This window comes from Heterodontus francisci, chromosome 28 (genome assembly GCF_036365525.1).
Source record: "Heterodontus francisci isolate sHetFra1 chromosome 28, sHetFra1.hap1, whole genome shotgun sequence".
NCBI lineage: Eukaryota > Metazoa > Chordata > Chondrichthyes > Heterodontiformes > Heterodontidae > Heterodontus > Heterodontus francisci.
This window is the reverse complement of record NC_090398.1, coordinates 7,639,579-7,652,995: the sequence shown is the minus strand read 5'-3', so window position 1 is coordinate 7,652,995 and position 13,417 is coordinate 7,639,579. Positions and strand designations below refer to the sequence as shown.

Genomic DNA, 13,417 nt, shown 5'->3' with positions numbered 1-13,417 from the left:
TATGAACTTTTTATTGGGGCTCTTACATTGCGTCTTATCACAAATGACTGAAGTCTCCTTTGAGCCAGATGATCAAACATCATCTCACAACCAATATACACACGGTGTGTTGCATTCCATTGATCTATACAGTTAGGTCTCAACACAAAGTTATATCAAATTTGTCAAAAACGGGTAATCTACAATTATTCCATACCTTTGGCGATTGTTGTAAAAACCCATCTGGTTCACTAATGTCCTTTAGGGAACGAAATCAGCCATCCTCACTTGGTCTGGCCTACACGTGACTCCAGAAGCGCAGCAATGTGGTTGACTCTTAAATGCCCTCTGAAATGGCCTAGCAAGTCACTCATTTCAAGTACAAGTAAGGATGGGGAACAGATGCTGGCCTAGCCAGCGACGCCCACATTCCATGAACCAATGATAAAAAAAAAATCGAGGAGTTTGTCCACAACTGGCATACATTACTTGGCTTCTAGTTACCTGGTTGATCCTCTCTGCGTATTTTAACAGAGACGTTGGCAAGAATCTTCTCACCTTGAAAGAGGTCCCGCAGCTGGGACTGAAAGTGGGACCCGACCCAACACAGCATTTTACTGGCAGCCGCTCATTTAAGAGTTGGCCGCCAGGGCCACCATCCAATAAATAACAGCGGCCTGCCTCCACGAGCTGCCGGTCCAATTGTCAGACTGGCAGGTCAGCAGCCTTGGTAGCGCCAAACATTAAAGGTGACCACCTTCAAGGCTGCAAAATGAAGCACTGGGAGCGTCAATGTCGAGGCACACTGGAAGATGGACAAGTTTTGAGCAAGCTGTGGCCTGGCAAGCAGGTCCCCGTGAACAGCATGGGGAAGCATGCTATAGAAGCGGCGCTCCATTGCCGCTGGCGGGACATGAAGTGGAAGTAAAAGGAGTTTCCCCCCAACCCACAGAAACCCACAGGGAGAACACCAGGGTTGACCAAGCCATCTTGCCATGCAGGGGCAAGCACTTCCGACCGGCGCAACTCGCTGCTGGGTGCGGAAAGTGGCCATGAATATGGCACTGATGTGACCCACTTGGCCACCAGGTGGACCATTGAGTTTCCTGATGCTGCTAAAATGCCACAGGAGCAGAAAGACTTTGGGCTCCCGTCCAACACCTTACTCATCAGTTTACCAGCCCTCCTGCCTCCCAACTGGACGTCATAAGGCGAGTAAAATTCAGCCTAATTGTTTGGACTCCTACAGTCCATCTGCTTTCCCCCTGCTTCTCATTGACTCCAATTTTGCTCGCGCTCCTGAATTCCATACTCACTCAAATCACAGAATCTCAGAATAATATAGCACAGAAGAGGCCCTTCGGCCCATCGAGTCTGCGCCGATGCATTAAAGACACCTGACCTGTCTACCTAATCCCATTTGCCAGCACTTGGCCCATAGCCTTGAATGTTAAGATGTGCCAAGTGCTCATCCAGGTACTTTTTTAAAGGATGTGAGGCAAACTGCTTCTGCCACCCTCCCAGATCGTGCATTCCAGACCATCACCATCCTCTGGGTAGAAAAGTTCTTCCTCAAATCCTCCTTAAACCTCCTGCCCCTCACCTTAACTCGATGTCCCCTCGCAACTGACCCTTCAACTAAGGGGAACAGATGCTCCCAATCCACCCTGTCCATGCCCCTCATAATCTTGCACACCTCGATCAGGTCACCCCTCAGTCTTCTCTGCTCCAGTGAAATCAACCCAAGTCTATCCAACCTCTCTTCATAGCTTAAATGTTCCATCCCAGACACCATCCTGGTGAATCGCCTCTGCACCCACTCCAGTGCAATCACATCCTTCCTATAATGTGGCGACCAGAATTGCACACAGTACTCCAGCTGTGGCCTTACCAAAGTTCTACACAAAAGTATAACAGGTAAGGCAGATGAACTTAGAGCTTGGATTAGTACTTGGAACTATGATGTTGTTGCTATTACAGAGACTTGGTTGAGGGAAGGACAGGATTGGCAGCTAAATGTTCCAGGATTTAGAAGCTTCAGGCGGGATAGAGGGGGAAGTAAAAGGGGTAGGGGAGTTGCATTACTTGTTAAGGAGAATATCACAGCTGTACTGAGGGAGGACACTTCGGAGGGGTCATGCAGCGAGGCAATATGGGTGGAGCTCAGGAAAAGGAAGGATGCAGTCACGATGTTGGGGGTTTTCTACAGGCCTCCCAACAGCCAGCAGGAGGTAGAGGAGCAGATATGTAGACAGATTTTGGAAAGATGTAAAGGTAACAGGGTTGTAGTGGTGGGTGATTTTAACTTCCCCAATATTGACTGGAACTCACTTAGTGCTAGGGGCTTGGATGGGGCAGAATTTGTAAGGAGCATCCAGGAGGGCTTCTTGAAACAATATGTAGATAGTCCAACCAGGGATGGGGCCGTACTGGACCTGGTATTGGGGAATGAGCCCGGCCAGGTTGTCGAAGTTTCAGTAGGGGAGCATTTCGAGAACAGTGACCATAATTCCATAAGTTTTAAGGTACTTGTGGATAAGGATAAAAGTAGTCCTCGGATGAAGGTGCTAAATTGGGGGAAGACAAATTATAACAATATTAGGCGGGAACTGAAGAATTTAGATTGGGGGCGGCTGTTTGAAGGTAAATCAACATCTGACATGTGGGAGTCTTTCAAATGTCAGTTGATTAGAATCCAGGACCAGCATGTTCCTGTGAGGAAGAAGGATAAGTTTGGCAAGTTTCGGGAACCTTGGATAACGCGGGATATTGTGAGCCTAGTCAAAAAGAAACAGGAAGCATTCGCAAGGGCTGGAAGGCTAGGAACAGACGAATCCCTTGAGGAAAATAAAGACAGTAGGAAGGAACTTAAGCAAGGAGTCAAGACGGCTAAAAGGGGTCATGAAAAGTCATTGGCAAACAGGATTAAGGATAATCCCAAGGCTTTTTATACAAATATAAAGAGCAAGAGGGTAACCAGGGAAAGGGCTGGCCCACTCAAGGACAGAGAAGGGAATCTATGTGTGGAGCCAGAGGAAATGGGCGAGGTACTAAATGAGTACTTTGCATCAGTATTCACCAAAGAGAAGGACTTGGTGGATGATGAGCCAAGGGAAGGAAGTGAAGATAGTCTCAGTCATCTCATTATCAAAAAGGAGGAGGTGTTGGGTGTCTTGCAAAGCATTAAGGTAGATAAGTCCCCAGGGCCTGATGGGATCTACCCCAGAATACTGAGGGAGGCAAGGGAAGAAATTGCTGGGGCTTTGACAGAAATCTTTGCATCCTCATTGACTACAGGTGAGGTCCCAGAGGACTGGACAATAGCCAATGTTGTTCCTTTGTTTAAGAAGGGTAGCAAGGATAATCCAGGAAACTATAGGGCGGTGAGCCTTACATCAGTGGTAGGGAAATTATTCGAGAGGATTATTCGGGACATGATTTACTCCCATTTGGAAACAAAGGAACTTATTAGTGAGAGGCAGCATGGTTTTGTGAAGGGGAGGTCGTGTCTCACTAATTTGATTGAGTTTTTTGAGGAAGTGACAAAGATGATTGATGAAGGAAGAGCAGTGGATGCTTTCTATATGGACTTTAGTAAAGCCTTTGACAAGGTCCATCATGGCAGAATGGTGCAAAAGGTGAAGTCACACGGGATCAGAGGTGAGCTGGCAAGATGGATACAGAACTGGCTTTGTCATAGAAGACGAAGGGTAGAAGTGGAAGGGTGCTTTTCTGAATGGAGGGATGTGACTAGTGGTGTTCTGCAGGGATCAGTGCTGGGACCTTTGCTGTTTGTAGTATATATAAATGATTTGGAGCAAAATGTAGCTGGTCTGATTAGTAAGTTTGTGGACGACACAAAGGTTGGTGGAGTTGTGGATAGTGATGAGGATTGTCAGAGGACACAGCAGGATATAGATCGGTTGGAGACTTGGGCAGGGAAATGGCAGATGGAGTTTAATTTGGACAAATGTGAGGTAATGCATTTTGGAAGATCTAATGCAGGTGGGAAGTATACAGTAAATGGCAGAACCCTTAGGACTATTGACAGGCAGAGAGATCTGGGCGTACAGGTCCACAGATCACTGAAAGTGGCAATGCAGGTGGATAAGGTAGTCAAGAAGGCATATGGCATGCTTGCCTTCATCGGTCGGGGCATAGAGTATAAAAATTGGCAAGTCATACTGCAGCTGTACAGAACTTTAGTTAGGCCACACTACCAGAAGGACGTGGAGGCTTTGGAGAGGGTACAGAAGAGGTTTTCCAGGATGTTGCCTGGTCTGGAGTGCATTAGCTATGAGGAGAGTTTGGAAAAACTCGAATTGTTTTCACTGGAACGACAGAGGTGGAAGGGCGACATGATAGAGGTTTACAAAGTTATGAGAAGCATGGACAGAGTGGATAGTCAGAAGCTTTTTCCCAGGATGGAAGAGTCAGTTACTAGGGGACATAGGTTTAAGGTGAGAGGGGCAAAGTTTAGAGGGGATGTGCGAGGCAAGTTCTTTACACAGAGGGTGGTGAGTGCCTGGAACTTGCTGCCAGGGGAGGTGGTGGAAGCAGGTACGATAATGACGTTTAAGAGGTATCTTGACAAATACATGAATAGGATGGGAATAGAGGGATACGGTCCCCGGAAGTGCAGAAGGTTTTAGTTTATGCAGGCATCTCGATCGGCGCAGGCTTGGACGGCCGAATGGCCTGTTCCTGTGCTGTACTGTTCTTTGTTCTTTAACTCCAACATGACCTCCCTGCTTTTGTAATCTATGCCTCGATTGATAAAGGCAAGTGTCCCATATGCCTTTTTCACCACCCTATTAGCCTGACCTTCTGCCTTCAGAGATCTATGGACAAACACCTCAAGGTTCCTTTGTTGCTCGGAACTTCCCAGTGTCAGGCCATTGAATACTTCCGTGTCACATTACTCCTTCCAAAGTGTATCACCTCACACTTTTCAGGGTTAAATTCCATCCGCCACTTTTTGCCCATTTGACCATCCCGTCTATATCTTCCTGTAACCCAAGACACTCAACCTCGCTGTTAACCACTCGGCCAATCTTTGTGTCATCCGCAAACTTACTGATCCTACCCCCCACATAGTCATTTATCTTAATGACAAACAATCGGGGACCCAGCACAGATCCGTGTGGTACAGCACTGGACACTGGCGTCCAGTCACTAAAACAGCCGTCTGTCATCACTCTCTGTCTCCAACAGCTAAGCCAATTTTGAATCCACCTTATCAAGTTACCCTGTATCCCATGTGCATTTGTTTTCTTGATAAGTCTCCCATGTGGGACCTTGCAAAGGCTTTGCTAAAATCCGTGTAAACTACATTAACTGCACTACCCTCATCTACACACCTGGTCACATGCTCAAAAAAATTCAATCAACTTTGTTAGGCATGACCTCCCTCTGACAAAGCCATGCTGACTATTCCTAATCAAATTTTGCCTCTCCAAGCGGAGATAGATTCTCTCCTTCAGAATTTTCTTCAATAGTTTCCCTACCACTGACGTGAGACTCACTGGTCTGTAGTTCCCTGGCTTATCTCTACAACCTTTCTTAAATAGTGGGACCACATTAGCTGTTCTCCAGTCCTCTGGCACCTCCCCCGTGGCAAGAGAGGAATTAAAAATTTGGGTCAGAGCCCCTGCAATCTCCACCCTCGCCTCCCACAGCATCCTGGGACACAAGTCGTCCGAACCTGGAGATTTGCCCACTTTTAAGCCTGCCAAAACCTCCAATACCTTGTTACTCCCTATGACAATTTGCTCAAGAACCTCACAGTCTTTCTCTCTGAGTTCCATATCTACAGCCACATTCTCTATGGTGAAGACAGATGTGAAGTATTCGTTCAACACCCTACCAATGTCCTGTGGCTCCACCCACAGATTTTCCCCTTGGTCGCTAATAGGTCCTACTCTTTCCCTGGTTATCCTCTTCTTATAGAATATCTTGGGATTTTCTCTACTTTTACCAGCCAGAGCTTTCTCATGTTCGCTCTTTGCTCTCCTAATTGCTTTCTTAACCCTGAGTTCCGAAGAAGGGTCACTGACCCGAAACGTTAACTCTGCTTCTCTTTCCACAGATGCTGCCAGACCTGCTGAGTGCTTCCAGCATTTCTTGTTTTTATTTCAGATTTCCAGCATCCGCAGTATTTTGCTTTTATTTAAATAACTCTTTCCAGTCTACCTTGGCCAGATCCTGCCTTATTTTACTAAAATTCGCTCTCCCCCAATCCAAAACCTTTTTTTGCATCTTGTCTATTTCAAGCTTAAATTGTATCATGTTGTGGTCGCTATCACCAAAATTCCTCCCACTAATACATCAACCACCTGTCCGACTTCATTCCCCAGAATTAGGACCAGCACTGCACACTCCCTTGTTGGATCCTCTACATATTGAGCTAAAAAGTTCTCCTGTATACATTTTAAGAACTCCACTCCATCTCAGCCCTTAACATGATGACTATCCCAATTAATGTTGGGAAAGTTGAAATCACCTAATATAATTACCCTATTATTATTTTTACACACCTCTGCGAATTGCGCACATATTTGCTCCTCAATTTCCCGCTGACTATGCTGCCTTGATGTCTAGGTCAGTTCCTCACCTCTGGAGTTCAGCTCTTTAGCCCATGTTTGATTCAAGGCTGTAATGAGGTCAGGAGCCGAGTGGCCCTTGTGGAACCCACACTGAGCATCACTGAGCAGGTTATTGCTAAGCAAGTGCCACTTGATAGCACTGTCGATGACACCTTCCATCACTTTACTGATGATTGAGAGTAGACTGATGGGGCCTAATTGGCTGGGTTGGACGTGCCCTGCTTTTTGTGTACAGGACCTACCTGGACACTTTTCCATATTGCAGAGTACATGCCTGTATTGTAGCTGTACTGGAACAGCTTGGCTAGGAGCGCGTTAAGTTCTGGAGCATAGGCCTTCAGTACTATTGCCAGAATGTTGTCAGGGCCCATAACCTTTTCTGTATCGAGTGCCTTCTGTTGCATCTTGCTATCAGGTGGAATGATTCAAATTGACTGAAGTCTGGCATCTGTCATGCGGGGGACCTCAGGAGGAGGCTGATCATACACTCGGCACTTCTTGCTGAAGATTGTTGCAAATGCCTCAGCCTCATCTTTTACACTCATGTGCTGGGATCCCCATCACTGAAGATGGTCGGGTTTTTTTTAAAGAAACTTCAGTTTTACCTGTATCGTTTCGATATCAAACGAAGACATACGTTCTGGTCAGCATCCTTCCAATCTCCTCTGTGACGTCCTTCTACTGTCTGAGTTTCATCATCTCCGGGCCCACTTTCTTGTCCATCTCGGCTGTGTAACTTAGATCCAAATTCCTCTCTACAGGTATTTGTGCCTATTTTCCTATAGACTTGTCTCGCACACCAGCTTTCAGGGAAAAAATGAAATTTAAAACTAATGTCTGAACATACCTGTGTTCATTTTCAGTCCTGTTGAACTTGTTGGATCTTCAGCCATGGTGGTGAAATAGGTTCCCAGATTCTCAAACTCTGCAATAGATATAACATTCATAGAGAGCTAGTTAGAAATATTAAAAAGGAGAAAGAAAACGTTGCCTTGTTAACCATGCTACCAAGACCCTCGTCCCTCCGGCAGTATACGAGCTTTTAGCTCTGAGATAGAGCATTTCCAGAGCATTATGATCAACACTCCACATCAGGTGCGGCACCTGCAGAAGTCCAGTGAAATCCAGTAAGGTCCTCTGATCTCCACAACTCAATTTCAGACGGGCTCCCGTCAGCCGAGCCTCCCCAGTGGGACGGCCGAAAGACAAGATTTACCCACACAGTGCTGGCTAAAGCCTGTCTTATTCTTGAGATAATGAGCATTCTGGAGGGAATTGTGAAGCGGGCTGTCATTGATTACGTAAATATTCCTCATTTTGTTTTAAAAATCTGACATTATTGTATCACTTTTATTGTGCAGATTTGTGACTATTGTTTTTCATTTGTTTAGTTTTGAAAACACATTCCGGAACTTCATGCGTACAATAACGATCCATGTACACAATCGATAGCCATGTGTGATTCCTCTGGTTTCTATGGGCAGTAACCTTGCCCAAGTGTTCATGGAGATATGTCCTCGTTGGTGGCTCTATTTGAATATATTTACCTCTTGTAGCGTCAGCAATTGACTAATGAACACTGTTGGAGGTGAGGTGATTTTTCATTGTTATGCTTTTATTAACATTAATGCATAACATTACCAATCACATAACTTAATCCAGTGATGTAATGTTTGGCAATGATTGGCAGATTATCTTCAGGCGTCTTGTTATCTCAGAAAACTCACCAATATGGAACTGATAGATTTGCATGTTATTTGTTAATCATAATGTTCCACTTGTGCGTGCCTGCCTGTCTGTGTGGCCATGAAAGAGTGCCGACTCAAACTATCAAACAGCTTCCGTTCCTTTCCCACTGTGGCAATGTAAAAATGATTCAGTCTCGGAACAATAACTTCTCCAATGCAAAGTTCTAGATGTCCTCTGGTTTAATTTAGAACCAAGTTTGAAAATGTGTTACATTCGGTATGTTGTAGTGTCTCACGCACACTGACGCGAGCATAATAAACACAGCACAGCAACAACATTGCCATGCTGTCCCCTACCACAGTACAGAGTCAACCTGAATACAGAAATTGCAGAGGATACCTGAATAAGGGAACAAGGGGCTGAGCACAATATATGAGAAATGTTTAACGATGACATAAAAGTGCCCACTAAAGTTATTTACAGATCTATAAAGCGTAAACGGATGATCAAACGAAAGTAGAGATGGTTAAGGACAAAAACGGCAATTTTCCTGCAGAAGTAGAGAACATGGCCGAGGTTCTAAATGATTCCTTTTCATCTGTTTCCACAAAAGAAGAGGACTTCGCCAATATTACAATAAATGAGGAGGTGGTAGAGGCATTGGAGAGGATAGAATTGGACAAAAATGTACTAAAATGGTTGAAAACGTTCAAAGTACAAAAGTCACACGGTCAGAATGGGTTGAATCTTAGTTTCCTGAGGGAAGTAAGGGTGGAAATTGCAGTGGCTCTGGTCGTGATATCCTTATACAAATTTAATATGGGTGTGGTGCCACAGGACTGGATGATAGCAAATATTACACTTCTGGACAAAAAAGGGAAGAGATATAAAACAATTAAGTACAGGAACATCCACCTAATATCAATGTTGGCGAAATTTCTAGAGGCAATAATCTGAAGCAAAATTATCCGCCTTTTGGAAGAAGATGGGTTAAAAAAAAAACCACAGCCACAATTAAAGGGAAATCGAGTCTGACAGACTGCGGACTTTCAAAAGGCAGTTGATGAATTACCACGTAAAAGACATATGAATAAAATTTAAACCAATGATATTAAAGCTGTACTGGCCTTGATTCCAAAACGGTAAATACATTTGTCTATTATAATCTTTTGATATCAAATGTAAAATTTTCTAGAGAGCTACCTCAACACTTTTTTAGTGTTTGGTTTCCAGGACTCCACTGTCCTTTGTGTCAGGTAATGCATTTCAGCAAGACCATGAAAGATTTAGCTCCGCTTTCAATGGTCTTAAAAATCAGCCTTGTTCTGGACACCTCCATCAGAGGAGAATTTTTATCTCCATCTTTAAATTTATTTAACTATCTTAACTACCTCAATTAAAGCAGCCCTTAACCTTGAATAATCAAGGCAATGCAAAAATCAGCCCTCATAAGCTAACACTTTTAGAACCAATATCATAGATCCATAGAAAAAATTCGGCACAGAAGGAGGCTATTCTCCCATCGTCTCTGCGCTGGCCTATAAAAAAAGAGATATAATAGAGGCACACGCTTTGATTGTATAACAAAAGAAAAAGTATTTCCACTGACCGAATGGGCAGTAAACAGAGGATGCAGATTTCGTGTAATTGACCCAAAGCTTGAGGTTAGATGAAGAGATTTTCTGGGTCCTTGAATTATTATGGTAAGCAATGCAAAACCAGAAAGGATGCTCTAATTAAATGCTATAGTAACTTTAAAAAAAGAATTGTATCAACACTGAAGGGGAGAATGTTTAGGGCTCTGGGGCGAGGGCAGGTGAATGGGGCTAATGTAATTTCTCATTAAAAATCCGGAACAGCGAAAGTGGATCAGGGGACCAGTTAGAACCAGTTAGGGTGGCACAGTGGCGCAGTGGTTAGCACCGCAGCCTCACAGCTCCAGCGACCCGGGTTCAATTCTGGGTACTGCCTGTGTGGAGGTTACAAGTTCTCCCTGTGGCTGCGTGGGTTTCCTCTGGGTGCTCCGGTTTCCTCCCATATGCCAAAGACTTGCAGGTTGATAGGTAAATTGGCCATTATAAATTGTCCCTAGTATAGGTTATTGATAGGGAAGTATAGGGATAGGTGGGGATGTGGTAGGAATATGGGATTACTGCAGGATTAGTATAAATGGGTGGTTGATGGTCGGCACAGACTCGGTGGGCCGAAGGGCCTGTTTCAGTGCTGTATCTCTAAATCAAAATCTAAACAAAGAACAAAGAGCAGTACAGCACAGGAACAGGCCATTCGGCCCTCCAAGCCTGCGCCGATTAGCTGGATGGCTAGTGTATGCTTCACAACAGGATCGAAAGCACAGTTCAATTCTCATTCCAGTCTGAGAAGGACAACGGGAAAACACCAGATGTATCCACTTCCCTAATCATACTCATCTCTCCTGCATGGAAGAAGGGAGCAGAAGACTTGCCCTTGGACAAACCACCACAGCACAGGCACATCCGAATGGTCTCCTTCTTTTATGTAAGATTCTATGATACCGACCATTTATGTTTCTATTCATAAGCTTGTCATAAACGAGACATATATTTAAATACTATTTCCACAGTAGAATTTAAGCATGTGAGATTACATTTCTAAGTTTTATTCTTTTAGACACTGTGGCAGTCAAATTCAAAAAGGAAAATCAATAATGTCTTACCTGATCTATTAATGATTGCTCAACTGTTCAATAAAATTGATGTACTGCTCAAATAAACGGCGATTACTCAGTTCTGTTACATCAAAAGCTCAAACGGTGCTTAATATATTCTGAGTTCTTAGCGTGTGCTGCGGCTCCTGATTCCCGTTCCCAAGTATCTCGCTAATTTAGCATCTGCAGGTTAATGAACACACCCTGGTTAAAGATCAGTTTCAGTTACAGATCCCTACCCGCCCTGTTCTCTGGTGCAGGGATCGATCTGAATCACACATGGTTGCATTCATCTTGAATTATTCTGATAAATTACTGACCTTTCAATCAAAGTCATTAATCCTCTGTGTGCTAAAGCTGAACAAATCTCCACAGCTCTTCCACGTGTAGTTCAGAAGACATCACAGTGAAACCGTTCTGTGGCAATGAAAATAAGTCTTGTGTACAAATTCGATTTAGTTATTCATTATAAACTTTTTTTAATGGTTGAACCAAAAAAGGACAGAGATAGCAAGTAGCAAAGGTTGTTGATTATAATCTCTGGCAAATAGTCTCTTGTTAATGAGTAACAGTCTGGGCCTTGGCGACGATGCTCACACCCATGAGTATCAGGTGTAGTTTACAGTAATTGGAACTGAATCAATGAATGTGTGGTTAACAAGTTCATTTCTGCTTCAGACTCATGTCTGAGGTTTTCGTGGCCATGAATTAATTTGACATTTTCATTTATTTTATTTAACAGTTTGGTAACGAAGTTCATTACTTTGTGACTGAGAAACTCTGATCATGAATGCATTTCCTACTTAGTTCTGTATTAATATATATACGCTATTTCTCCATGTTTGATTGCCCTTCCTGCTTCACTGTGCTGCCGCACCCAGTCTGTTTATGGCTTTTACTACTTAGAGTCTAAAACCTATTCCTTTTAACTTTCTGCTTCCTGCACCGATTATATGTTTAACATTTAATGTTTGCTTCCTCCCTACAGCCGTTCCATATCTGTTTCACCTGCTGTTTCCATTCCCATCAGCTTCATTTCTGAATCTGTCGTAACTTCCATTCCCCAACCGAGTTTCCATTCCACCGACTGAATGTAACCCTGCATCGTTAACAGTCTGGAACTCTACATTCTTCCTTCACCACTAACTCTCCTTTATTCCTTTCCACAACTGTTGCAATCTTAATTTTAACACTATTATTCCTTTGCTCCCACTTCGTGCTCGATTACTATTCAGAATCTAGTTCTATCTCTGATTATTTACGAGCAATCCTTTCCACCTGCCCATTGTCTGATTGCCTTCCGTTGAAGCCTGCCAACCCGACCCAAACCCGACCACATGAGTCGGGTCGGGTCGGGTAGGGTCTACATTCTCTGTCCAGCATTCGGGCTCGGGTCTGGGGTCGAGCTGGACTATCCTGTTTGGCTTTGGCAGCCTTGGTGCCACTTGACATGTCTGCTTATGTGAAAACACCAATATAAATACATATTATGTATTAAAACTTAAGTGTGACTTCTTTAAATCAAACTTTTCACTGTTATGATTACAAAATAAAAAGTGGGAACGCATGTTTTATTTTTCCAGACTGGTTTTAAGCCTGGATTTTTTTTAATGAATTGCATGTCCAAAGCAATTGCATTTAAAATGACTTTAGAGTATGAAATTCAATAACACAAATTAGAGGCTACTTTCTCTGCCCAAAGGAAACCCAGGAGTAGATTGTAAGGTCCATTCTTATTTCAGTTATAGTGGCTGCCAAAATGGTGTGAAATTTACTGGATAATTTCAGTTACAGTCATGTGAGTTCAAATTAGCCTCTAAAGGAATACGAATATCTCATTTTATACATCACATAAGAAACATCAAAGATGGTGCAGGTACCAGAAGGACGTGGAGGCTTTGGAGAGGGTACAGAGAAGGTTTACCAGGATGTTGCCTGGTCTGGAGGGCATTAGCTATGAGGAGAGGTTGGAAAAACTCGGATTGTTTTCACTGGAACGATGGAGGTGGAGGGGCGACGTGATAGAGGTTTACAAAGTTAGGAGCGGTATGGACAGAGTGGATAGTCAGAAGCTTTTTCCCAAGGTGGAAGAGTCAGTTACATAGGTTTGAGGTGCGAGGGGCAAAGTTTAGAGGGGATGTGCGAGGCAAGTATTTTACACAGAGGGTGGTGAGTGCCTGGAACTTGCTGCCAGGGGAGGTGGTGGAAGCAAATACGATAGCGACGTTTAAGAGACATCATGACAAATACATGAATAGGAAGGGAATAGAAGGATATGTGCCCCGGAAGTGCAGAAGCTGTTAACTTAGGCAGGCAGCAAAATCGGTGCAGGCTTGGAGGGCCGAATGGCTTGTTCCTGTGCTGTACTGTTCTTTGTTCTCAGTTCCTGCACCAACACGTGTATTTACGCTGTGACCCAGACTAAATTCAGAGAGGAGATGAAGAAGGCGGTGAAATA

The 13,417-nt window shown here is 43.9% G+C and overlaps 1 protein-coding gene across 1 annotated transcript in view; it reads right to left on the bottom strand.

The window, feature by feature from the left end:
- Positions 1–12,064, bottom strand: part of LOC137385205 (NACHT, LRR and PYD domains-containing protein 3-like) — a 31,279-nt gene extending 19,215 nt beyond the window's left edge. The window contains exons 1-3 of the mRNA XM_068060194.1: positions 11,946–12,064; positions 9,883–9,962; positions 7,432–7,509 (exon numbers count right to left, since the gene is read on the bottom strand). Of these exons, the coding sequence (XP_067916295.1) occupies positions 7,432–7,509; positions 9,883–9,962; positions 11,946–12,064 (277 nt within the window). The remainder of the gene's footprint in view (positions 1–7,431; positions 7,510–9,882; positions 9,963–11,945) is intronic.
- Positions 12,065–13,417: the final 1,353 nt, after the last annotated feature.